The 27,647-nt window shown below is 38.1% G+C and overlaps 3 protein-coding genes across 25 annotated transcripts in view; 1 reads left to right on the forward strand and 2 right to left on the reverse strand.

Moving 5' to 3' along the window:
* LOC113586709 (SLAM family member 9-like) lies at positions 1-26,522 on the forward strand. 8 transcript variants are annotated; one of them, XM_081723675.1, is made up of 11 exons: positions 23-182; positions 302-380; positions 4,884-5,180; positions 5,574-5,843; positions 6,675-6,794; positions 7,303-7,340; positions 7,517-7,651; positions 8,184-8,249; positions 8,555-9,048; positions 9,668-9,896; positions 25,417-26,522. In XM_081723675.1, exons 1-9 carry the CDS (start codon positions 45-47, stop codon positions 8,627-8,629), a joined length of 1,218 nt encoding a protein of 405 aa, XP_081579801.1. In that variant the 5' UTR covers positions 23-44; the 3' UTR covers positions 8,630-9,048; positions 9,668-9,896; positions 25,417-26,522. The 8 variants fall into 8 exon arrangements, with proteins under 8 accessions (XP_081579806.1, XP_081579807.1, XP_081579805.1 ...); XM_081723676.1 differs by having other exon boundaries at positions 27-182; positions 5,574-5,837; positions 9,691-9,896; XM_081723678.1 differs by having other exon boundaries at positions 105-182; positions 9,691-9,896.
* Positions 15,036-21,888, reverse strand: LOC118241691 (uncharacterized). 6 transcript variants are annotated; one of them, XM_081723686.1, is made up of 8 exons: positions 21,749-21,888; positions 21,430-21,465; positions 21,057-21,135; positions 20,860-20,972; positions 19,954-20,413; positions 18,168-19,342; positions 17,221-17,541; positions 15,036-16,376 (listed from the first exon to the last, which is right to left on the reverse strand). In XM_081723686.1, the coding sequence occupies exons 6-8, from the start codon at positions 18,214-18,216 to the stop codon at positions 16,222-16,224; spliced, it is 525 nt and encodes a 174-aa protein (XP_081579812.1). In that variant the 5' UTR covers positions 18,217-19,342; positions 19,954-20,413; positions 20,860-20,972; positions 21,057-21,135; positions 21,430-21,465; positions 21,749-21,888; the 3' UTR covers positions 15,036-16,221. The 6 variants fall into 6 exon arrangements, with proteins under 6 accessions (XP_081579812.1, XP_081579813.1, XP_081579811.1 ...); XM_081723687.1 differs by lacking the exon at positions 21,057-21,135; XM_081723685.1 differs by having other exon boundaries at positions 18,168-18,229; positions 18,410-19,342; positions 20,860-21,465.
* svilb (supervillin b) overlaps positions 26,211-27,647 on the reverse strand; it is a 42,092-nt gene continuing 40,655 nt past the window's right edge. For all 11 annotated transcript variants that reach the window (XM_027025053.3, XM_035528751.2, XM_027025047.3 and 8 more), the window contains one exon: positions 26,211-27,267. In XM_027025053.3, the coding sequence (XP_026880854.3) occupies positions 27,181-27,267 (87 nt within the window). In that variant the 3' untranslated portion in view covers positions 26,211-27,180. The remainder of the gene's footprint in view (positions 27,268-27,647) is intronic.

Here is a 27,647-nt window from a genome sequence, read left to right on the forward strand (position 1 = left end):
CACAGAGAAGCTGGGTTTACTGGAAATGGAAGTGACAGGTGCTAATGAAACTGAACTCAAACAATCCTGCTTCCAGAGTTTCAGTTCATTACAACAGACAGCCTGACAATCATATTGCAAAACTGGTATTTTATATGTCGACTGTCCATAAATGGAAAACGAATACATTCCTGACACAAGAGGTATGCATCAGCAAAAGTCTTTCTCAGAAATACTGCATTAAATGTACCTAATTGTCTCCAGTGAACAACTCTTCAGTGGAGCCTTTTACTGTCCCATAATCACCATTTTCTTTCAACAGTTTGAAAGAGGAAGTAACAGTTTAACAATGATGGTAGTGCAACGGATCCTCGTTCTCTCTGTTTTTGTCTCATTTGCAGGTAGAGTCCTCTAAACTTAAATATATATAGTGAATAATTTCAGACTTTTATAGGTTCCATACAAAGGTGTTATCTAGTGGTCTATAGAATGAAACAGTTTTCTTGTAGTTTTTAGTTTTTCATAGTTTCAGTTTTATTGCGGAAATCGTTGTAATACTGAGTATGAACTATTGTAATACAAATAATTCTGTCTCTTTGGAGCTTTAAATTGTTACTTTATTGAAGTATTTAACTGTATTACATACTAAAATCTATCATTTGTTCTGGCTAGCCACGGTTCATAGTTGTGAAGCTTGAACCGTGTGATTTATCATGTTTTACAGTATTCTATGTTGTGTTAAAAGCATACAATACTATTTGAATATTGGGGTCTGTCCCTATCAATGATAAAATATTTAATAATAAGTGATTAACTGAATAATTAATTAAACTTTGGTTCATTAAAGCATTGCATGCTATAAAAGTAAAAATACTTTTGGAAAATGGACTTTAGAATATACCATATGGATAGTTCTCTTTCAATTTGCTAAGCAAATTTCTAAAATTTTATGGGTTAGTGTATGATCTTAGTAGGCAGGTAAATGTGATAAAACTACATAGGGATTTGGCATATAAGTTTAATAGAAATAGGGTTATACGTTTTAGTTGTGTCTCGGGTCATTATCCCAAGACTAGTGGTAGAAGTCTGAAGTATGCACTTACAAGTATAGCCATTGATGTATTTCAAGGCAAGTAAAGTTTTTTTTATAGCACTTGTCATTCACAGAGGCAATTCAACGTACTTTACACAGACATAGATAAATGAAATAATAAAGCTTATTACATCCCAAGATCAACAGAGGAAGGCCAAAAGGTACATAAAATAATTGGTTTAAGTAGAAAGGAAAATGAAGGGAAATTAAGGGAAAGGGAATTAAAATTTGTGACCAAACTTCGAGTTGCCTTTGGGAGTGTGAACACCTAATTTTCATTTGGAGAAAGGAGGATTGGAAGGAAGGGTAAAAGATGAGGGTCGTCAGTAAATGCAGTTTGGTTCTTTGTGTCAGCTGTTGAGATTCCTACTGAGTTTAATGGCTAGTTTGAATATAAAGGGGCTTAAAATTGGTAGATTCTCACAAGAGAATTGAGGGATGATGAAAAAGAAAGAAATAGATAGATGGGGTTGTCAGTAGTGTAGTGTAGTTTGGTGTCTGTACCTAGAAGACAAATCTTTAGATTTCTCTCTGCACCCCCAAGCACAAACCAAGCAAAGGCTATTTTTCTTTATTCATTTGCACTATTGTCTCTAAACCAATCACAAACTACATTTTTGCTGTTCAGTGTAGTTTTTTATTTGCTTATTTCTGATTGGCTCTTTGAGCCATGTACTGTGCAAAAAGGTAACCGCCCCCTCCTCCTCGACTCCTCCCCCAAGTTTCATTGGTAGCGTCTCATTGGTGTTTGTCATCATGATTGTGTGTCTGTGTATGTGCCTGTCTATGTCGCCACACCCCTATTAGCCCACCATGTGTTACACCTGTGCCTAGTTTCACTCTTTGTTACCTGTGTATTTATAGACCTGTGTTTTTTCTTGTGTTTGTCCGTATGCAGTACACTGTACATATCCTTTAAATTTTTCATTTAACTGTTTGTAGTGTGATTGTTTGCTAAACATGGGCACTTTGTCATGTCTATGCTACCTCGACAACATAATCGACCAGTGGCTCAGGAGGGACTCTAGAGGTGAAGGAGACAACCAGTTGGTCTGCCTGTCTGGGGACTTGAACTTCTGAATGAGTGCGAGACAGGCCAGTCCCTGAGCTTCTCTGAGTGCCCGCTGTCTGCTTTTAATGCCTCTTTTGATGGCCCTGAGATAGAGGACCCCGACACACCCCTTCTGCCAAAAAAGGAAAAGCAAAAAGAAAAGACAGCAGCCCCGACCATGACCATGGAGAAAAGCCCTTTATCCACAACAGCAAAATTCATCCCTGCCTGGAGGAGGAAGGCTCCCCTGGGATTTTCTGGTGGGGGCCAGGGGCTCCCAGACTGGGTAATTCAGGAACTGACTGTTATCTCATAGACCACCATAGAAGTGGCTGGAGGACCTGGAGGGGGCTGTGAAGACCTCTGTGGTCATCTCTCAACCTCAGAGGACTCTTGTATGGGGAGAAGTCCTGGAAGGAGTTATGATGACCTCTCTAGGACTCTTACATGGAGGTCGAAGTGCTGCCTAAGCCCAGATCCGCAGCTCATGCTTTGTAGGTGATCCCTCCTGGACTCACTGGACCTCTCCACGGCCAGTGCCAGACGGACTGACCGGTTTCCTCTACCGGTCTGTTACCAGACTTTCACCTACCCCTCCCATAGGGTTCATTATTCACGACCCTATCACCATCCCTCCCCTAATCACTATCATGCTGTCAGTCGATTTGTTTCATTTTGCGTCTGTTGTTTCCTGCTAGTGTGTCTGTCCCTGTGGCCGTTGTTGCCTTAGTTCCCATTGTCTTCCCACCTGTCTTGCCCATGTAAGCCTGCTTAAGCCCATTGAGCCCTCAAGCCTCACCAACTGGTGTTGTGGTCCAGTAGGCTGGCACCAGGAGTCATGCCTTTGTGGGGGGGTATAATATAAAGGCCCCCTCCTCCTTTGACTCCACCTCCAAGTCTGTGTAACACGTAAACAATCCAGGGTCATAGAGCCAATGTGTAGAGTCTGGGAATACATGATTAACTAAAAGGAACTAAACACACAATGACAAAAAAGGGAGCAAGCTATAACAAAAACACAAACAAACAATAATTACACTAAACTAACACTAGTAAATAACAAAACATGCAGAGAAAACACGAACAGCAGCTAGAATTAACACACAGGATAGGAATCACAAACAAGGCATGGATTACAATAACCAGCCACAAGACTGCACAAACACAGGGATTAAATACATAGTCTAATGAGCACTAAACAAGACACAGTTGCAACTCATGAGGGGTGGGAAAAATTTACTAAGAAACGGAACCACAACAAGGAGGTAAAGCAAAACAAAGACAACAGACAGGAATGCTAGGAGGGTGGCCATTATTGACAACACTTTGTTACCCTCAGGCATGTGGAGAGAAATTCTGAGCAGAACAGGAGACACAGAATCTTTATGCAGTCAGAAGTGCTATTGTGGAGTGACATCAGTTATTTGTAGCCAGTGTGTGTGTGTGAAAAAGAAGTAATGCGGTGTATGTGATAAGAACAGGCAGCAACTATAAAAACAACATATCACCAGAATCCTTATTAACATATTCTCAGAATCTAGCATATTCATGGAATCTAATCAATACAGTTCTCATTTCCAGCAACAGAACCATTAAAAGGAACATTTTCTGATCAACAAAGAAACCAACAATCAAAAAAAAAGAATGATCAAAAACTGGACAGTAATAGTAGACCGTATATAGCTAAAAACAACCATGGAAACGTACAGAAAAAAAGGAAGTCCTGTGCACACATGGGTTTCTGTAGCAAGAGAGGGGAATTTTAACATTAAAACATTTATTCATATACTAGATAACAGCAATTCACTGGCTGTTCATTTTGCTTTTAACCTTGTTTCAGTTCATTTTATTTGAAAATTGACTTTAATTAATGTGAATCTATGATATTTTCCATTCATTTCACATTTAACAGGTGAATGTTTTGCATCTAGTAGCTTGAATGTTCCAGTGCGTTTGTTGCAGTCACTCCTAGACTTTGTTCTGAAAGAGTGCAGCTGTGTTCTCTACTGCATATTCTGAATGTAATGAAGATACAGCTTTTGCCACTGCTCCATATAGTTAGCTTTCAACTACAGCATCAGCTTTACGTAGTGTCATGAATGGCCACCCTCCTGGCGTCCCTGTTATCATGGTTTCCCTGTCGTCTGTTTTCCTGCACTCCCTGGTTTCATGCCTTAGTTTCGTTTTCTCCGCCCCTCGTTTGATTTTCCACACCTGTCCCTCGTTAAGTTCATGTATTTAAACTATGTCTTTTTTTTTTTCTTTTTTTTTGGTCATGTGTTTTTGCTGGTCATGGAGTTATCGTATGTGTTTAGTTCATTGCGTTTGCATGTTTATTCTTATGGTGTTTTCTTTGTACTCTGTGCCTTTTTGTTCAGCTAGCCCCCCATGTTTCCTAGTGTGTTATAGCCTGCTCCCCTGTTTGCTTCTGTGTGTTTAGTTCTAGCGTCTGTGTTTTGCTACTCGTCTATCCTAGCCCTTGTCCCGTTTAATCATGTAAACCCCGTGCTCTCCAGGTTGGCTTTCACCCTGGACTGCTTTAACAACTGATTTTGGATTTGCCCCAATTAAATCTCGCTCTTCTCCGCACATGCGCCCGCCTCCTTACCGCTCATCGTTACACGTAGTCACTCTAAGATGTTCTACAACATACTGAAAGTGATTGAGATCTGGATCTTTTTTCTTATGATAACTACTAGACAGTACAAAAAAGAGTCACCACATCCTAACCAATCTGCTTATCTTTGCAATTCTTTACAGTGTCCCATGAGGAGTTAAGGCTTATTGGCACTTCAGTTCAAATGGATGCACAGGACCATGAATCTACATTTGAGGAGTTCATTTGGAAATTTAACAAAACAATAAATCTGATAAAATATTATAATGAGACAAAAAAAATGAAAGTAAACCCCTCTTATGAAGGGAGAGTAGAGTTCAATATTGAAACCTACAGTGTGACACTGAAGAACTTGCAGAAGAAGGACAGTGGACTGTATGAAGCACAAGTATCTCATTTCAAGGACAAGATAGTTGCTATGTACCATCTCTCCGTGTTTGGTAAGTTTTACAGCATGGTAAACAGCAGGAGAGGTGCAATTACTGATACAACAACGTTATTGTTATGTTATGATGCTACATTTTCATTTTCTTTAATTAACCATGTACATACAGTAAATCCACTAAGATCTAAAGTGACTTGAATTTTAAAGGAATTTAGAGGCCATAGAAAATTTTAAGTTATTAAAAGCTGTATGGAATGTTGACAATGTAGTCATTACTGTGGTAGACAGGAAGACAATAACAAGTCATGAGAAAGAGGTGACCAAAAATCAGGATCATTCTAACAGATTTAGTAGTGTCTTGTGTAAATATTTAGACTAGCTCTACCTGACTAATGATGTATAATTGTCTCTCTGTGTGTGTGTGTGTGTGTGTGTGTTTCTACCACAGACCCAGTGGAGACTCCTGTCCTAACTTTTGTTCCTGATGAGCAAATTGGTGATCCCTGTAATATAAATCTCACCTGTAAAGGTCATGGCCTCTCAGTCATCTCTAGCTGTTTTAATAAAAACTGCGAGGAGAATGAAATATCACGTGAAGGCATCACCCTTTACCTGTCTGTCATAAACAGCAGCTCAGTCATCTGCAACATAAGCAACCCAGTCAGCTGGAACATCGAGATGAAAGACCTTAAACAAGTCTGTCATCCCAAAGGTGCAGGTATACACACACTCACAAATATCTGCTTTAAATTATGTTGCACAATTTAATTAAAGTGCCCAGCCTGGTGACCAACCTGAAGATGCTGTCTGTGATGCTGTAGCCAGTCAAACCTGACATTTCATCACTTGCTCGCTGTTTATCTCAGTGAATGTTTTCTTATCATTATTTTGACATAGTTTTTCAATATGTCTGTATTCTTAGTGATGAAGCTTGAAAAGGGGGTTTCTCAACCCAAATGTCTTGCTTGGAAAAAAAACAGAAAGCTAGTCTGAACATTTAACAACGGGATGACTAAAGCCACAACACTTTTTGTTTTTTCAAGAAAACACGCCCAAGTGAGCAAAGGCAAATTGGAAAAAGAAAGCTAATCTAGAAATCCTCGTTTTAGGTTCTTAAGTTCTTTAGGTTCGTTTTAGGTAAGCTTAAACAGCATCATGCAAAGATTTTTGTGAGACTTCCTACTGTACCTGCCTCCTCGCTCACTAGCTGACTCACTGACTCTAATTGGTTGTATTAGAGTTAGAATTAAACGTGCCTACTCACCAGGCAGCACAGGAAATCCATACTGTTGCTATTGAAGCTAGCGGTAAATTAAATGTTTAGTGTTTTCCAGTTGTATATATAAATAGTCATAAATGTGAGTTACATCTAACGATTATTATCATTTACTCAATGGTGTAGGAGTGCTTTTAAATTTTTACCGCAGTCTTAAAATGAATCAATATAGTAATATAGATATAGAAGGTGACATTTTATATTGCATTTCTAACTCTGTTATGCTTTGGCACAAATGTTGCAACTCATTACCAGTTATTTTATCTTCATTAGAACAAGATCCAGCCATCCCTGGATTATATCACCCATTGTGGCTCATAGCTGTCATACTTGTGGTGGTTGTTGTCATTGGGGTCCTGATGAAAAAGAAACCATGCAAGACAAATTTAACAGGTGTGGTCTTTTGTCTCAAACATATGAATGTACAGGCCTCAAACATGATAATCTTGGATGTTTTTTTAATGCTCAAGTTGATTTTATGATTATAAGAAGCAGAATTCCTCGCTGGATTATAGTGAAAAGGATTGTGTAAGAGGAACAGAATTTTGATATGCTGGAAATGTATTGAAAACTAAATTCTATCAATTCCAATTGTGCAACAGTCAATGTGGCAGTATTGCCTGAGGATAAAACTACTGGACATCTACTTTTAAACACAAATCAAAGTATGAGCAAGTAGTATTGTCTGGTAGTGCAGGACTTAATAGCCCTGAGCCTTCTGCCTGAGAGTAGGGCTTAGAAGACATGCAGGGTGAGAGGATTTGTCTGATCTTGCCACCACTCTTCATGGTTATGTTGTCTTCTATATCCTCAGGTTTGGTCTTTTTTGTTTTGTTATTTAAGTAATTCATTATCCCTAACATTAAATGGCAAATGTTAAATTTTCAATTCATTTTCATAGGTTCCTCACAGGGTGACACCGTCTATGCTGAAGTTGAGGTAACATTTAAATCAATAATAACTCCTGCAGAAATTAACATAATTAAATACTATCTATCACTCTTTGGTCCAAGGTATTTATTGTTCATTTGTGAAAACTCTAAGCGCTTCTGTGGAAGATATGGTGACACACAGCATATGGTGTATATGAAAGTTTGACTGAATAATTTGTACAGAATGGGAATGAAAAACCTGCTGCGATGTTAGATAAACTTGGACAACCTTCTACCGTGTACAGTGTGGTAGGGAAGCCAGCACAGTCTTCAGGAAGTGAAGAATCTAATGGGACCACGCCAAATACCTTATACCAGGTGAATATTCCAACAATATGATTTGTTTCAAGTTTGGTTTATTCGTCACATTTGTTAAATACGCTGAATAATACTGAAACAATTTTAGATTTTAAATTTATTTTGATTTCCAGAGTCTTTTGTGAATGTTTCTGTTGCCATTTGAGTCACATAGATTAAGGAAATACAGTAACAGCTATGCTTCTCTAGGACATTGGTTTCCCAAAAATTAGCAATTTTCACATGTTTATAAGTGATACATGCTATGAAACCAATTTGTTGGAGGTTAAATGTCACACCCTCATCTCCTGACTATTGTCATGGTTTCATCCTTTTGTGTCACAGTTCCCATGGCACTAAGTGGTATGTGGGGGTTTTTGTTTTTGTGGTTTTGGTTGCGTTTCTGTCTCCACCCTAGTCTCTTGTTTTAATGATTATATTTTAAATAACCAGATTTGCCTTTTACTGCATTTGTGTATGCATGTAGCAGCCATGAATTTCAGTTTCTTGTATTTTTAATGTAAAGTATACTTTATATGCAACATCATTCTAGGAGCTAGAAACTCAAGTCAGCTTAGTTGAGACCAGCACTCATGACACCAGTGGGGTTTTAAACATGGTAAGAAGAAACAAAACCCTCTGGCACTACTTTATGGGAATAACATTTAACGTACCAAGATGTTTCAGTTTGCCTGAGAGAACCTGCAAATTGCAAGCCTTTTAAAATACTACTCTTGAGAAATCAATTCTCAGACCAAACTGTTCCTGGTGACAAAAGTATTTTTATTCTATTCCTTTTTTCCCTTATAATAAGTCACAGTTAATGCTGTCAATTAATTACTGTGAAAACTCTGGGGGTAAATGTGATCATTATTCAAGTTTTAAATGTTAATTATTCTTCATTCTCTCATTCTGACTGTCTAGAAACAAGTCACAATGGAAAGACCTCACACCCTCCCTGAAACTGTTTATGCCACAGTGTGTAAGGCCAATAAATAGTTATACTACTGATCATTTGGACAGAAACAATGGAATCATTTCTGAATATAAATTTCATTCCCATTCTTTTTTTACAAAAGTTTTTGCAATTGATTTCTTGTTTGTGTTGTATTGTTTGTATCAGTTAAGATGTAATTTTCTTTTACATGTAAAATAAATATATAATTCTTCTCTTATTCAGAGATGTTTGTAGTAGTCATTTATAAGATTTTTCAAATGCAAGCAGTAAACAGATTTAAAAATTACCTGGGGTTTGTATAATTGGATTCCAATTCCATGGCTGTTTTATTTCTTTTATTCATTACTACCAACTGAATTTCTATTTTCTATTCATTTTCTATTTAGTAAACCAGATGATATGCAGAAAAGGCAGACTGGGATTATACATTTTAATTAGAATAGCAAAAACCTGATTTCAAGTAGGTATATTTAAACTTTTGATCAGTAGCGTATTAGTAATTGATGATGCACGTGGCTGTCATTTGACTGCTGTGAATGGAGTTATTCTTGGGTTTAACTGAAGTTAAGTCACTCAACAGCACTTGCTGCATTACAATGTACCTTCAGAGCAAGAGCCACTTGCAGAAAGTGAAATGTTATATTATTAGTGTAATAGTATTTTAAGAACATCTAAAGAATTCAATGTTGTTCTGTTTAATCACACAATATTAGTGGTAGATGGGCAGAAGCAGTTCAAATTCAGCTTTTACTGAGCATGTTCCTCCAACAAACACATTTTGCACCACATCCTTCTGATCACATGACCGTGCATGTGGGAAAAGGTTATTTTGAAACTTGCTGCAGCAAACAAACTGTCGATGGCTTAACTGCATGCAATAATATGTGTATAATTTTTATTTAAAATGTAAAAGGTGTTTGTGTGTGTATACAAGAAATGAAATATTATCAAACTGAACTATTTTGCCAATGTGCAATGCAGATGAATTGTGTATTATGCTCTTAAAATGACTTGAACCAAAACCAGTCCATCAGGTCTAAGAGTGGAGAGTTTAAATAATTTGGTAACTTGTTATTTAGCAGTTTCTCTTTGATATGGACAGTGATGAATACCTACAACATGAGGATCAGCATTACAGAATACAGCAATGTCTTCAGCAGACACACAGATGCACCATCAAGGGGAGACACTGCATGCTGCTGTGTGTTGCCGCTTGTTGTGCTGCTACCTGTTGCACTCACGCTGGAACAGCCTAACACGAGCTTCCCCTTTTCACATTCTCGACTGACGTTAACCTACTTCATCCGAGTAAGTTCCCACTCTCTCACATGTTGTGTGTGGTTATTTTTGTCCTGACGAGTAGACAAAACTGTCTGTCTCGACAGTTGCTAGTGATTTGTAGGCTAATGTGGTTTATCTAACTTTGCTGTGCCTGAGTCTTTTAGCTGCGGCGGCTGCAATGTGTATTCTGGGGTTTATCAGTGTTGTTCATCATTGGATTATTAACGTCTCCGAAGCGTTTTCATTACTTAACATGGCAATTGCCTATACTGCTCCCGAACTGCTTCATCTTAAGGACAGACACTACAGGCTTCCTCCTGTAGTGTTTTTAACTGTCAATGTAATGGTGTGTATGGGTAGTCGAAGTGGTCAAGGGGAGGGCCTACTTTGTCCATGGCTATCCTGCTAAAAGAAACATCTACTATTGGTAGGCTAATCATAGGGGCCCTTTCACCTTTCTTGACTGGTGCTGTGAGTTAGCACTTTGGGAAAGATTTGGAGCATTCTATGATGTCCAGGTACTGTCTTGGCCAGTAGAACCTATTAGCAATCCTTGCCACTGTCCTCTGCTGACCTGCATGGATTAGTGTGTCCCATCTCTAAAACCTTGTCCCTTAAGCTTACCAATTGGTCACCTGTGTGTGTAAAGTCTATTCTCCCTGACAAAAAAAACCCAAAAACTTCTCTTTATCTGATGTACCACTTATTTCTGCCTTGTTAATGACTTTGTTAAACAGGGCTTTTAACATATCGTCCTGCTTCTGCAACTCTGATATACTGCCTGGTACTGGATTGGTATCAGCACATCTGGGGTCCTGTAACTGTTGTTTAATGACAGTGCCTCTCACCTCCTCCTGTCTTTTTGTCTTTTTTGTTTTTCTTTCCTTACAGTGTTGTGCAAAAGGTAAAATGTCCAAGGGGTTGTCTGGTTGTCCCTGTCCTATGGTTTGTGACCTAGTTACAACCCTGACGTCTACTGCTTCTTTATGTTTCTATAGTAGATCTACTAGTACTGGCACATCTCTGCCTAGTATGACTGGATAAGGGGCCGCCTACATTACCCCTACTGTCAAGAGGTACTGCTGCCCTTCTATTTCTACCTGTAGATCTGCTGTGGGATATTCCCTTTCCTCCCCATGTATGCACTTTATTCTGACACTATTAGTACCCAAGCTGTCATGGCCTCTGATGCAACGTTGTGTGACTAATGTCTGGCTTGAACCTTACTCTACTAGCGCTCTGTATACCTTATTGTTTTTGTTTTTTTTACCGGTATAACAGTGTCTGAATTAAATAAGTGTTCTCGTGTCCTAGGCCTTGGTGTGTAACATGAGGGTATGCTTCCTAATCCATGTTTGATGCAATTTGTATCTTAGCGGCCTGCCTGTCTACAGCTAAAACATATTAGGGGTGATTTCTTTGTAGTTTTGCAGAGTACTGGTTGACTGCATTGCAGTAGGGGTGTTTTCTGGGGGATGTTCTACAGTGGTATTTGAAGTTTTCAGCTTAGGACCATTCCCATTGTACTTCCCCACAAACTTACTAACTGGGCTATGGTTGGGGCGCCATTGTCCTAGCTGGTAGCTTTGGGGGCTTGTTCGTGCAGCGATATATGACTCGGCTAGCTCAGCTGATTGTCTGGATGATGTTTAGTTGCGCTCTTGGATCCATGTTCTTAATTCTGGGTTGATGAATTCCATGAACTGTTCTAGAAAGAGGGTGTCATTGATTTCTTCTTTTGTGTGTTGTTTTGGTGTCTTCCACTTTTCATATAGATCTTTGAGTCTTGATTGATGCTCTTTTGGTGACTTGCTGCTTGGAACCACCTTTGAACGAAACCTAAGTCTGCAGGTTTCTTCGTTGATTTTGAATTTTCGTAAAATGGCATCTTTGACTTTCTTGTAGTCATTGAATTGTTCACTGCTCAAGCTTTCCCACTCATTAGAGGAATGAGATGCAGAGTCCAATCTTCATACGGCCATCTGCATGCATGTGCTATTCTTTCGAAAGTTGTCAGGTAGTGCTCTATGTCCTCCTTTTCCTGTAGAGGAAACATCTTAGGACCTGTCCAGCTCATACATTCAATTCAATATTCCTCATACAACAACATTATTGTCATCAGTTATGATGCTATATTTTCTTTGTTCATTATTTCACCTTGTACATACAGTAAACCCACTGAAATCTAAAGTAACTGTGCAAAACAGTTAGATCTTACAACAGGTAAAACCTCAATACCCAGAGTTACCAGCTAGGAGCTTGGCTAAAGACTGAGTGACCGGCTCACTGGGCCTTTTATAGGTCTAGCACAGCTGTTGCGCATCAAGCGTCAGTAGTAGAGTGTCTGACTCGAGGCCTCCCTCTGGTGGCCGGAGGGGGCCTCGGCCTGGTGCCAACCCTTAAAATTTGGATTTGGAAGTTGGATAAACATGGACCACCTTCTACCGTGTACAGTGTGGTAAGGAAGTCAACACAGCCTTCAGGAAGTGAAGAATCTAGTGGGACCACACCAAATACCTTATACCAGGTTAATATTCTGACAATGTGATTTGTTAAATACGCTGAATAATGCAGAAACAAAATTTTAGATTTTTAATTTATTTTGATTTCCAGAGTCTTTTGTGAATGTTTCTGTTGCCATTTGAGTTACACAGTTTAAAGAAATACAGTAATAGCTATATAAACAACTATAAACTCATTTCAGTGTAGATATTATCTTGAAATAATGATATTATCTTGAAATAATGCTGTTTGGTTTGATTGAAACTGGCAGTTATAGAGTTAAACAGAATATGTTGATGACATATTACAAACTGGATTTAATGTTAATTTTACATTCCATAAGAACAGTAGATGGCATTTGAAATTGGCAGTTAGATGTCATTTGCAGTTGTCTGACCTTAATATATAAATATAATATACTGATTATTTAAAAAAAAATAATTTTTTAATGATATTTGTATGTATTGCGGAATGACCAGAGTAGTAAGGGAAAACGTTAAAAATTAGACATATTAAAAACACTATTGCAAGTATCCATCTACTGCAAGTATTTTCATCGACTGCAATTAGACATTCTTTTTTTTTCATTATTAGCCATTTGAATGGACTGTTGCTTTTCTAGGCATTACGGGTGCAATGGGACAGGCATTAAACATATCGTTTGAAACATATTAATGTAACATTTGCACTAAAGGTCACTGATTTCCCCAAATTGGTAATGTTTGTATTTTTGTTAGTGCTGTTATACCAATAACAGGTTAAATATGTCAAACTATTATCTCCTGACTATAAGTGCTATATGGTTTTGTTTTTGTTTTGGTTGTGTTTCTGTCTCCACCCTAGTCTCTTGTTTTAATGATTATATTTTAAATAACCAGATTTGCCTTTTACTGCATTTCAGTGTATGTATGTAGCAGCCATGAATTTCAGTTTCTTGTAGCTTCTATATTTAATGCAAAGTATACTTTGCTACATCATTCTAGAAGCTAGAAATTCAAGTGCATGTGACCAGCACTGATGACACCAGTGTGGTTTTACAAACAATAAGAAGAAACAAAACGTCTGACACTGGTGTATGGGAAGAATGTTTAATTTCCAAGATGCTTCATTCTGCCTGAGAAAACCTGCAAATTACAAACATTTTAAAAATACAGTTAATGCTGTCACTTCTTTACTGTTTAAACTCTGGGCGGGACAATGTGATAATTAGGAAAGTGGTAATTATTGGTGATTCTTTTATGCTGCCTCCTTGTGATCATGTACAAGCAAGACACATAGGAAAGACATTTCTGAAATTATTTATGCTACAGTGAATAAAGTCAATAAATAGTTATACTACTGCTCATTTGGTCATAAACAATGGAATCATTTTTGAATATAAATTTCATGGCCATTATCTGTTACAAAAATCTTTCCAATTCATATAAAAGTGGATTTATTTCCATCCCATTTAATTTGTTAAGGACAAAAATAGCTGTTAATGTCATGAGGTATAGAATTGTCATACATTTTATCATTTAATAATGGATTGCTCCACGTAGGCCAAGGTATTAAAGCAGCCTAGAAAACAACCTGAGCAACCAGTGCAGACTTGCTGTACAGCATTCGTTTGATTTGACTGAAATCTCTCAGGTTTCATAATGCCTTCGTCAAAGAAACACTTAAATCACAGACAGAGATCAGAAGTTTTATCACTTTCATTTTATCCCTGGAATTTCCATGCATGAGAGCAGCCAATTCAATCTCTACTGCTTAACTGCCACAAAACACCCAACTTACACCTGCCACTGGCTCTGGTCAACATTACTAAAACACATACAGTACCAAACACCAGTAGCAAACACTGGAAGATGCATAAGACACACATTTTTAGCTTAACTTTTTAACCCCCTGAATACCCCATAAACAAGTTTGACTCCACACCTCTCTTCCAAGAAGAAGTGCAAGAATGGGGAAAAAGAATATAGGTTAGTGCAGCTTTATTGATTGGCATTGGGAATTTATTGGTATGCCTTTATTGGTAGTCAAAGAGATTGTGCATGTTGTTTGAGTTTACATATATCTCCCAGTGTTTAATGTAAAGAGGGTTTAATTGAAATGCCTTCCTCCTGTTGGGATTGTAATGTGATTAGGTAATGCAGCAGAGCCTTGCTCTGGGGAAATATCACAATGGTAGATTAAAGGTTCCCCTTTTTTCAGTCTCATGTACTGTGTGTTTGTGTGTGTTTATATTTCCTCTTGTTTGTGTTTGTTTTAGCTAAGACAAATTTGCATGTACACATGAGAGCAATATATATTTTCAAATAAATAATGGAGTTCTATTCTATGGCAGTTTTTATCCTTTCATTCATTACTTCCAACTAAATTTTTGTTTAATAAACCAGATGATATGCATAAAAATAATGCTGAGATTATATAATGCATAGTAATGCAGGTGCATTCAAACTTCTGACCAGTAATATATTAGAAGTTGAAGCATGAGGCTGTCACATGCATGGCTGCTGTGAATGCAGTTAATCTTGTGGGTAGCTGAAGTCACTTAGGAACAGCACTTGCTGCATTACAATTGTTAGGACCCTATTATCTGCACCTTTCAGGAGCTCCGAATCTAGGCCCACAAAAGGGCGCAACATAAAAAAAACACGGAGACGCACTGTATGGGATTTTCAGTGATGTATTGTTGGTGTTCTTGTTATACAGGAACAAAACACATACAGAATATATACACAGCATAAACTAAACCTAAACTGGAGTGTTTCTTCAGGGTGGGATTTACACCATCCCAACAAACAAAACAAATCTACTAGAGAAGATTCAATCATTCTTCCCTAAAACAAAACAAAACAAAAAAAAAATACAATCACTCTTCCCTCAACTCCTTATCACAAAAACATAAATACAACAACAAAGCAAAAAGAACATGGCACCCACCCCTACGACTCCAAACAATAAGAAACAAAACAATACTCAATAATTGACAGTCAAATAACTGTATATAACTCTTAGTGGTCCTCAGTGGACACTGGCTATAACAACTCAATCCTGCTAATAGAGAAGCATTTCATGTAATTACTCGAGGCCTTGTGCACAAAGCCGCTAAAGATCGGGTACATCTCAAAGGCTCTATCTAAGAGCCAAGCTGGACAGCAAGTGATAGCTCATAAGGCCCTATTCACAGAACCAGAGACACAAAAACAGGACAGTCAACTTTAACACCTCAATCTCAAAAAGAGTCTACCACAGGCAGTAATTGTACCAACACACAGCAATACAGAGCAGCGTCTACCATGGCACACGAGGGGTCTACTGGACAAGACGCCCCGGGCCTACACATTTGCGATGCAGATCTTTAACAGGGCATTAATTGTCCCTTTAACCGTCTGTATCTGTGACAATGTCATCTCGACAGTTCACTGGTACTTGGTGCACCCTCTTGTGAGTAACCTGAAAAACAAATTCTAACATCACAACACGAAGACCAACTCAAAAAAAAGTCCCAAGGATGTAACAAAAATGTAATATCAGAGCAAGAGCGACTTGCAGAAAATGCAGAAACATTCAGCACCACATCCTTCTGGTCTAATGACCATGCACTGCGAAGAGGCGTTTCTGAAAATTGCTGCAGCACCAAACCATCCATGGGACATTGCGTGCCATAGTATATGTATAGTTTTTATTCAAAATGTAAAAGGTGTGTGTGTATACACATAAAAATACATATATAATAAATCTGAATTATTGTAAATGTGTAATGCAGTTTAACTGTATTTTTTGTATGTTTTGCTGTTAAAATAAGAGTATTTAACCAAAGTCTGTCCATCTGGTCTGCGAGTGGAGAGTTTAAATAATTTTATTTAAGATTGGTCATTTTTCTAAGATCCTTATTGAGCAGTCTCTCTCTGATGTGGACAGTGATGACTGCCGACAACATCAGGATCAGTGTTACAGTGCACAACACTGTCTTCAACAGGCACACAGACCCACTAGCAGGCGGAGACACTGCATCTGAAACATACACAATGCCCATTATTACCGTGTGTAGTGCATGATTCCATTTTTAGTGAGAAACAGAAGGCACCTCAGATTTCAGTTCAGACTTACAGTTAGATGATTCATTCTTATATAAGAAAAAGTCTCTCTCATGAGATATAGTACATCCTCTCAGTAATCAATTATAAAATTTATACAGATGGAAAAGGCCATTTCTAAAACTGGTTTAAGTAAGATTTAAACAAAAAGAAGTTAGTCTGTGAGTTACCATGATTTTGTTTTAGGAAGTTTTAGTTGACTGTTAACATCCTGCTTGTTGATGGCTAGATGAGCATCTGAGGTGAGATTGTGGTCAGTGCAGCCTAGAGCCACTTGCACGACTGCACGATATGTGTTTTTAACACATATCAGTGTACCATATGTAGTGTACTAGTGGTCTAAAATGTTTATCTCCCTTGTAGCACAGGTGATATGATGTCTGGAAAGAACATTTCCTTCACCAGATTAGGGCTGTTAAACTGTTTGTCTTAAATGCATGTCCATAACACTTCCTGAAGTGATTTGAGCAATCAGATTTAAACATCTTGAGTGCATTTACACTTGCATTTTATGTGGATATTCTGGATATAATCCTGATATTCAAGATGCATGAAATATGTCAAAGAAACGTTGACAGTAGCACATATGCACTGTGTATCCAAAAAAAGAGGTCCAAACAAAAAAGTGTATTTTAGCTTGTTATTCACCCAAATAATAATTGATTTGAATGCGAGGCCCTAATGTCTTTTTTAAACATTTTGAAGTGAGAAGAATTATATGGTAGAGCGAAAGGAGAAAGTGGAAATTGAATAAAACCAACCCAGGACAGTGAGGTTGTATCTAGTGATGTCTGTAACTTTCAGACCACTGGCCTCTGCTGTGTAGATGCCACTGTCTGTCTTGCGCAGTTTCTTCAGTGTCAGAGAGAAGGTTTCCTTACTGATCTCCACTCTGTCCCCATACACCTCTGAGACTACCGTGTCAACGTACGTTTGCATATATGTCACGATGTTCACTGATGAGTTAAGCTCAGAACGGAATCTCCAGTAGAAGGTGGTAAAGTCGGTGGAATTGGGGAGCTGCGTTGCCATGTGGACGGAGGCACCTACAGGAGCACACACTGACCGCTCAGCACACAGGGCTATGAGCACCAACAAAACAAGAACAGGAAGATGAAAATGTTAGTGAGATCATCAGTCTGTAATATACAAAAATGTTTTTGACCATTTTTTCCCCCTCCCAACTAGTTTTCTAAAAGAGATATTGGCAAACATTTTTGCTAAGATAAAAAATTATTATATCAACGTCTGGAAAATTATGTGATTAAAAAAAGAAAAAAATGCAGTTGGACTGGACTTCACAATTTTTACTTGAAAAAATATCCAAATATAAAATGTCCAAATATAAACTGAATAATTGTGTCTGTAAAAAATGTTAGCTGTACTGCTAAAATAGTTTCGCATGCAGTCATTTTGAATTATGTGATATGATTCTGCTACAGCATCAGTTTACTGCGTAACTCCTCTTAACCACCCTTGAACACGGGAACAAAGCTGCCAGCTCAGATTCGTTGGTTGCTGTGTTTATTTTCTTGTTTGTTTTATTTGTTTATTTATTCGGATTTTTTTCTGCCACACGATTCGCAGCTTTTTCATGCCAGATAGTAGAAAATTATTAATGTACCTATTCTAATACTTTTAATGTATATGAAGATACATGTAATATTATAGTATTAATATAGTATATTGATATAATATAGTAACTTACCTCTAGATGAAGTAAAGGCACATAGTCCAAGTATCATCAGAATAAACATCTTTCAGGTCTGTCTGAATAGATGATTTTTAGAAGGAAGATGAAAGTTTTTACCTGCAGGATTTCCTGATTCACACTTTTTCTGGGGCTGATGTTGTTTGACTGAGGTTGGGTTTTTCCAGGAAAACGTACTGCACACAAGTAGTTAAATCCAAAATGTGTTTTGATTGCAAATGTTAATAGGTCTGAACTACCTGATTTGTCTCAGTAGTCTCTTTCCAACATTTTGTAGTCGTTTAGTCATCCACTCTTTCTTTAATAGAACAATGGAGTTTGCTGTGTATCCTCTGCTAGGGGTTGATCCTTAAATGTACATTTCAAATAATCTGAAAGACATTCAGTTATGGTTCAGGTCTGGGCTTTGTGCTGGCCAGTCACGTCCTGACATTGTTGTCAGTTAGTGGGTGCTTTATGACATGGGATAGTATTATTCTGAAACACCCTGTACCAGTGCCAAACGCTCTCTGAATTCCCACTGTATATGTGCAATATAAATCAGCTTCTGCTGTTTTGCCTGATTCACCGGCTGTTTTGTTGAACTCATGGATCTGGCGGGTCATGCAGAGCAACCCAACTGAAAACACTCACACATTCCAAACCTCACTGTTGTCTACACAGCTACATAGATGCGTGTAAGTGTGTAAACACAAGTCTTCTTTTTCAGATTCCATAGTACTGCCATATGCACCACAAATATCATCCATCTCAGTACATACACAGTCATAAACGCTTCCAGACTCACCCTCTCTGACCTCACTCAACAGACCACTGTTCATGTAAATGCTATAATCACTGTCCTCTTTAACATATGTGTTCACCGTGTGACCTTCCAGCGGCACAGAGCTTGTACTGTTTCTGTTTCTGCGTGTGTTCATATAAATGCTGTTAGAAGGAACACTTTCGCTGTTTGAGTGAAGACATATCGGTCGTCTCTCTCTCGCTCTCTTATCATCACAGTCTGTGTCAGGTGAAACAATACTGTAGTCATCCTCATGGTAATACACAGTAGTTTTCAACTCTGGAGCACCATCTGAAGAATCTTGGTCAGAGTGACCCACAGTGGTGTGGCCATGGTGATGTTACGACAGCAGTGTGATGTGTATGTTTTGCGGTGTTGAAACTGCAGTCTTTACCAATTTGTCGTGTGTCAATTTTTTTCCCCGTGCACAAAGAGAAAACATCAAAACAAACAGATTAATACATCTGTATAGACAGCACAAACACACATTCTGTTATGAATCATTCTGTAGGCTTTCATCACAAAATGAAAACACTGGACAAACACTGGACATGGGCTAGCATGAATGGCACAAGAGTTTAATTCTGAACAAATAGGAAACACACCCAAACCAAACCTTCGTGAGTGTGCTGTGAACGGAAGGGGCATCTTGAGACAGGACGTCGCATTTTGGTGGACGTAAGCATAATGTTCAACCATAGCTTTTGTTGAATTAAGTGTTAAAATCGTGACAAAATGAGTTCTGAATGAATATCCATATCTAAGGTATATAAAAGCTCCTTTTTCTAAATTATGTATAAGTATATATAATTCTGTCTTAGACATTGTGGTTTTATCATGAAAATGAAAGTTAAAATGTCAACTTTTGAATTCCTAAATGCCAGTCATAATAATCAAAAATGTACTGAAACCAGTGGTTTAAAATTAGTTCATAAAAAAGTAAAATGTATGATTTTGTCTCAAATGTTTGACCAAAAAAAAGAAAAAGACAACACATACCATGATGATGTAATGACATCTTTTGATATTTTGCTGACACAATCATAAATTCATTTCTGTCTAGTCAGTATGGCTGGCATCTGGAGGTGTACGGCTCTCTGTCTGCTCATGTTGCACACCGGCACAGGTACAGTGTATTCTGTAATATCAACAATTCCTCTTAATTTGTATGAGTATTATAAATTTGTTGACTGGGAATTAGAGTTTGATTTTTGACGTTGATTTAAACAAATGTGAGACACTCGTGCTAATCATCAGTATTCAGATTCTAAATAAATTAACAAATAACTTTGACTTAACTACACAGTAGTCTGAGAAGTAAAAAGCAGAAAAAAGAAGTGAATTAGCCTGTGCTTTCATGTGTGCGCTTCCAGTGCCCCATGGCCAGCTGGCTCTTTATGTCCAAGAGCAAGCTTCAGTTCAGTTTGTCATTCCCAAGCAAGAAAGACAATTTCTCATACTGGATTGGATACACAGAGCAGAGCATGTAGTTGTGTCTTACAACCACAAGCACAAAGATATTGTGAAGAAACCTTGGGACAATGTGGAATTTAACATGGAAACATTTGCTCTGACTCTGAAGAATGTACAGAAGAATCAAAGTGGAGACTATGTGGCCAAAATGCGTACTAGTTCCACAAATCAAATTGTTGCTCACTACAGAATATTTGTGCAAGGTATGATTTTTTTTTTTTTTTATATTATTTATGTTCTAAACAGAGCAGTTACTGTTGTGATGTTTCTAAATTACTTATTTAAAGCACTGGAGAATAATAATATCACATTAATATGGATGGGAGAGGACTTGCTCATGGTAGTACATTAATGAATAAAGTCTAACACTAATACAGCTAATATATGTACAGTTATAGTACAGTTAATGTATGTACAAGAGTGTGGTGATACCTTAGTATGCTCTCAGCAGTTTCATGCATGTAATCAGCAATTAGGTGAAAAAAAAACCAACATATTTTTGCAATTGCTGCGTTGGTCTTTGTCAGAAGCTTCTCTTTTCAGAACTGGAAAATGAAAAAATAGAACCACTAAAGGCACAATTACTTGTGAAAGTTCTTAGGGACTTTCCACTCTTTCAGCACACTTACTTCTCATTTCCGGTAGATATTTTCTCATTACAAAATGTAAGGCTCTCCTGTGTGTGATGGACTTATACAAGTGCAGTTTCTGCATGTAGACATAACTGATTTAAATGTCAATCACAAAATCTATCTTTCTTGGAAAGAACATGTAGTGAAGGATAAATTTAGTAGAACAAAGTAGAACAAAGCCCCATGAAAGCTGCTTTATTGACTACTACTGGAGTATGTCCACAACATATGTAATCAAAACAGCTTATCTGGTTCTTAATCACAAATGTTCATAGCAATGGTAAGTGATTTTACCGCTACAGGGAAATCCATACTGTCTTGCAAAAAGACAAAATGATGATTCAATACTGAAGACATAAAGATCACTCACAGTGAGGGGTCTGAGAAGAGATGACACCTGGCTTCACTGTGGACCGAACAGATGATAATTTCTCTGTCAATTTATTCATACTCTGCCTATGATCATTTGTAGACTCTTTCATTAATGTCCTATATGTTTTATAGATTTTACACGTTTTACTAAGGTTCTTTATATATGTTATGTGTTTATGTTAACAAGGTTCGTTAATTAGCATAGTTAATCATTAATGATTAGGAGGAAGAGTAAGAAGAATAAGATTAATATGCCTATGCACTATGCAGTCTATGTTTAGGGAAACAAATCTATTGGTATACAGTCTGTTTCTTACCTGGCATATATTACATATTCCATTACAAATGGGCTTTATCATATATTTCAGCTCCAGTCGAGGCTCCTGTTCTGACTGCCCTTTCTAAGCAGTCTAGGGGTGACGACTGTAACGTGACAGTGACCTGCAGAGGTCATGACCTCTTGCTCCAGTCAAACTGCAACAACATGACCTGTTTTCCACAGAGCATGATCTCTTCAGCAGTGTCCAGCCTCACTGTATCTGTTAAAAGTGGCTTTATTGTTTGCAACCACAGCAACCAAGTCAGCTGGAAGAATGTCACAGAAACGTTAGACCTGCTGTGTCCTCCTTTTGAAGGTAACAATGTGGACACAATTACAGTGCACTGTCTGTTAAGAAAAACGTTACAACATATCATCAATTTAAGACTACAGGAAATTGCAGTTGGCTACACTGCCCATTGATATAAAGACCCATCTTTACAAAGGGATAAAGAATTATTTGAAATTAGTTTATTAATTTTTATAAAAAATTGTATAAAATAGTTTTTACGCAAACGGGAACTGCTGCTTACAAAATAGTGAGTCTACATTCATCTCGTTAATTCCTTAGCTTACTTTGTCTTCTCCAACAGTTAGCCAATCAGCTTTTTAATCAGATATTTGTGAATACATTGCGACCATTTAACCACCATCAGGATGTCTTATATTAATAATACATTAACATATTATATTACTAAATTAACTTTCCACAGGTCAAGTCGCAGTTACCCAATTTATGTGCGTTTTCATTTTAAACCACATGTAAACCCTTTACAAGGGCAGTCAAACTGTAAAGTGGTACTGATACAACCAATGTGTTACTTATGTAGGTAGGAAATAGGACACTAATAGCAGCAGAACCTGTGTGGGAGAAAGTATTCGGACAATCTTCTAGAGTTTTAGATATTAAACTAAACTTGAACGGCAGTGCTAGTGAAGGTGAAAGTCATATTAACCCACAAGATCCAACGACAGAGAGAAAACATTGGAGCATATTCACAGGAGTAGGTTTTCCACAAAGAGAGTCTCCATCAGCAGCCAAGTACAAAAGTGCTTGAATCCTATTATGAAAGACATTTCTCAACTTACAAACAGTATTTTCTCTTAATAAAAGTTTTACTAAAATTTAAATGCTAACATCCATCAGACAATAATAACTAACTTTTATTTCCAGACAATGTCGAGCACAACAAGGAAAAAGAAACCAATCTTTTGGGAATTTTTGGAATACCGGTCATTGTCACTGCGCTGGTGATCATTGCATGTGTAGACCTTCTGTGAGTGTGAAAAAAGGTACAGTAACAGTATTGCTACTTACCAAAGTTTTTCACATGCTCCAACATACGAACACTGTGCATGAATGTGACTAATAGAAGAAACACAGCAGTATATGACCATGGGGAGATCTTGTCTGCCTACTTTGTTGTACAGGTTTCACTTCTACAAAGTATACAAGCCGGGCTTCTGGCAAACCTAAGGTACTCGTACTAAAAGATAACTGTCTATGGTTAAATGTTTACCTTTAACATGTTTACCAAAAAGGAGATGCTTTAAGGAGCCAATAACAATTTAATGAGCAGAAAACTAAGCAAAAAGGTTTACATTCACCTTCTTTTTGTTTTGATGTTTTCTCTTTATGCATCGGGGGTATGGAAAAATGACACAGGACAAATTGGCAGAGTGTTCAGTTTCAACACCACAAAACATGTACGTCACACCGCTGTCGCGACATCACCATGCCCGCACCACTGTGGATCGCTCTGACCGAGATTCTTCAGACGGTGCTCCAAAGTTGAAAACTACAGTGTGTTACCAGGAGGATGACTACAGCCCTGTTTCACCTGTAACAGATGATATGAGAGAGAGAGAGACCACCGAGATGCATCTTTACTCAAACAGCGAGAGTGTTCGTTCTAACAGCATTTATATGAACATACACACAAACAGAAACAGTACAAGCTCTGTGCCGCTGGAAGGTCACACGGTGAACACATATGTCAAAGAGGACAGTGATTATAGCATTTACATGAACAGTGGTCTGTTGAGTGAGGTCAGAGAGGGTGAGTCTGGAAGCGTTGATGACTGTGTATGTACTGAGATGGATATTTGTGGTGCATATGGCAGTACTATGGAATCTGAAAATATTTATGCAAACCATGACACAGGTTGTTTATGAGAATCTTGATGGGGCCGGAGCAAATTTCAGCTGCAAATGTTTCATCAAAAACCTGTAGATTAGCATGCAAACCTGAAATCTCTGAGCCTTATCCTGGAGAATTTCACTCCAGCAGAGTGTAACTCCAACCAGAACCAAATACATCAAATTAATAATACTACATGTTTTTTGACCACTTCCTGTTTCCGTGATGACACTTTTTTTCAGCCTTTTCACTGAATGTTCACTTGAATTCTCTGCCTGGGCTTCCCGCCACTGTGTACTAGGTTATGGGCAACCGGCAATGTATGCTGAAGACTGAACTAGAGTTTGTAATGGCAATGTAAAATTGAGATTGTAAAAAGTGTTGCAGTTGTGCAGTGCCCCATGGTGATTACTGATCTGTGTCTCCCACTCCATTTCACAGTTCTCATTTTAACCATTTGCATATGCAGTTACCTGCCTACTGATTTAATGATTTTACTAAAAATATATTGACAAAAATTAAACTCAGGTACAAAAATCAGAAATCAAACACCACTGGTTTAAATGTGTATCCGGGCACTGGCAGGATAAACCTTACAGTAAGAGAAAGTTATTGACAGTGGCTGGCTGTAGTAAAGACAAAACCATAGTCACTGTGCTGGTCCCTCTCACCTCCTCAGAATTTCAGTGAATCAGTTGAACAAAGGGAAAGAAGGGACACTTACATAACTTTTTATTTGATCCCCTCACAGAGAACAGTAGGGAACATTTTAGAACCTTTTCTGGAAATACTCAATAGAGGGTAGATACAGTCTTCTACAGGAGACAACTGCCCCACTAGTTTTGAAAAATAATTCTTTTCCAAAATCAATTTATTCTTGTATAACCACAATATTAATATATTAGTGTATGCTTTTAAGTGTTGTGTTGATCTAAATTATTGATTGACATTACATATGAAAATCTACTGTTGCTCTAAACAAAATCTTCTTGCTTGTTGCACATTGGTAACTACTGCTGCTAGAATACTGTACTAAATCAGTACTGTATTCTGAACTGTTTCTGGTGACTGCTGTTCAGTATAGCATGTCACTGACTCATATGCACAAACCTACTTTACATATTCCCAGTACTGTACTGGTCAAAATAATGCACTGTCTGTTCATTGTGTATTGGTCCTGTCCTGTATTTATTGTATGGTATTATTGCACTGTATTGTATTGTTTGCACTCGTGTAGTGTGTTGGCTGTTGCACTAGTTTTGTGTTGCACCATGGTCCTCGAGGAACATTGTTTCGTTTTGCTGTGTACTTGTCTATAGATAAAATTACAATAAAGCCTTTTGAACTTGAACTATTGACAGCATGAGGAGCATGAGACATTGCATCTGAAACACATTAGGACAGAAATTTAATGACATTTAAGTGGTATCCGATGCATTGACCAGGTTTCCATTCAACCCTGATGAACCTGTTCCGGTCCCCCATCCACCACCTCTACTTTTATTCATTCTCTTCTGTTGTGCAGGTTTGGCTGTCCAGTCCATCTGCTCCAGTCCAGGTATTTTCAAAACCCATCCGTTCACCACCGGGAGTTACAAGGAGGACAGTAGAGCAAGTGAAAGGTGACAGTTGTCTATCCCTACTCTGCTTGGCCTTGTGTGTGATCGTTTGGCAAATGACTTGCATAAAGTTAGACTCTGACTAGGACTGGATAATTGATGCCTGTTCTCCACACAAAACACACTTTGTAGATTTGTAATTTGTTTGCACCTCACTGGGATGTGGGGTCGGGCTACCTCTTCTGTTGGGCTATGTTGTTTGTCCTTTTTACTGGGCTAGCTAAGGAAAACTTGGGTGCCTGAATTCATATAATCATAAAAGAATCTAGTGAGCTCTCCCCTAGCTTTTGTCTGGTGGATTTTATGAGGGTCTTGTCAGCCCAAACTGAGGAACTCTCCTCAGCTCATAATTGAGGGTTAATTTAGGCTTAGTCTGTAATGGAGGCCTACTTCAAAAAGTCAAACAGATGTGACTAAGTACGATGGGACAGTAGCAAGTTCAGCCTGTGCATGAGGTTCAGTAAGGTTAGCTGGGCATATGAGGTTTGGTAAGCTCATCAACTGAGAAGCAGCTAGTAGCTGAACTCAGGAAGCGCTGCTCACAAGTCATACACTTTGCCATTACAGGTTTTTTTTAACCAATAAAACAGGCAGCTTGATCACACACTCATTCCAAATATATGGAGACAAAGCCAGGAAAAATACATTTTTAAAAAGGAAGAGGTTTTGAGCAACAGTTTAATAACACGACAAGCTGTGGTGAATTTTAAATATGCTTTGTTTTATTACCCATTTCCTTTATCACAAAGAGAAGTCTTTGAAATGCAGACTAAAGTCCATTCTGTATATAAACTGTACACAAAAGCAAGGCACTATTCTGTACATTTACAGTAATTCATTAATTTCATCTCTTTTCTCCTCACGTATCCCATGCGGTCACAAACGAGCACAAGTGATGGCTCCCAGCCATTTAAGGTAGGAGATCGCTATGACAACCAAACCTCATTCACTTCATCCCCAGAAGGAACATACTTAGCATGTGAACTCCAAAAAAAACAAAAAAAAAAAACAAGATGAACACGAAAAATACAAAAACAAAAAAAAGAATGAAAAGAAAACCAAAATCAAGAGCAACTAACACCATGACAATAGTGTGCACTACATTTCCTACAAAGAACCTTTTTTCTAAATAAGCTACATGTTCAAAGGTTACGAGGCATTCTTTTCAAACAGCAGAACAGCACCATCTTAGCGTGAACTACACAGGACGAAACCGAGGCGCCGTAGTGGATTTTTTGTTTTGTTTGTTTGTTGTTTTTTGTTGGAATCCCTGCCTTTTCTTAAGAAAACATTTAAAACACTTAAACAGACGAGAACAGAGCACTTGGTGGAGAAGACTGCACGGAGCCTTACTGCACAGCACGGGTCACAGAAACAGAACGTCACTAAGCGTTGGACAGGGCTGACGTGAACAAAGGCCGTCGCTTCCCCGGAGTACGACCAACGACCACGTCGGATTATTACATCAGAGATTGACAATGCGCATCTGCAGGTTACAAAGTGACTTTTTACTTTTTGACATGACCCATCACACCTTTCCCAAAGAGTGCTTGACTGTGCCCAAAGTTGAGTGGTTTCTATGACAACTTGGTCACAGCACCCATGTGAGCACAGAATCGAGGGCGGTGGGCAGATATGGCGTGTGGTGACAGTCACCATGACAACAGGGACTAAAAGAGTCCTTTGGCTTTTTTTAGGTTGACTTGCTTCCACCCTGGCAAGGTCTCATACTCCTCCCTCTTCATCTCCAGGGCTTTCTGAAGAAACACGTACAAAGATTATGAGAATACACAAACACACAGAGGAAGGGGGGAGAGAGAGAAAATGTATATTTGTCCTGATATCTTTTTGAAGCTTCTACAGAAGTGAGACAGTGCTCTGAAGTATTGAAGAGTATCAGTGATGTTTGCATTTTTTTTTGAAGGTCATGTTTATATATCACAGTTCTGGCATGACAGAACAGATAAAATGATGGCTAACTTGGAAATCTATTCGGCCTTAGTAACTTCGGACTAACTAAAGGGAAAGTTTCAACATACATCGACAGACTTTACCATTAAAGACCAATTAGTTATTGTATCTTAAGCTAAGCAAAAGAGACTGTACTTTAAGTACACATTTTGCAACCAAATAAACG

This window comes from Electrophorus electricus, chromosome 11 (genome assembly GCF_041902795.1).
Source record: "Electrophorus electricus isolate QZ-2024a chromosome 11, ASM4190279v1, whole genome shotgun sequence".
Lineage (NCBI taxonomy): Eukaryota > Metazoa > Chordata > Actinopteri > Gymnotiformes > Gymnotidae > Electrophorus > Electrophorus electricus.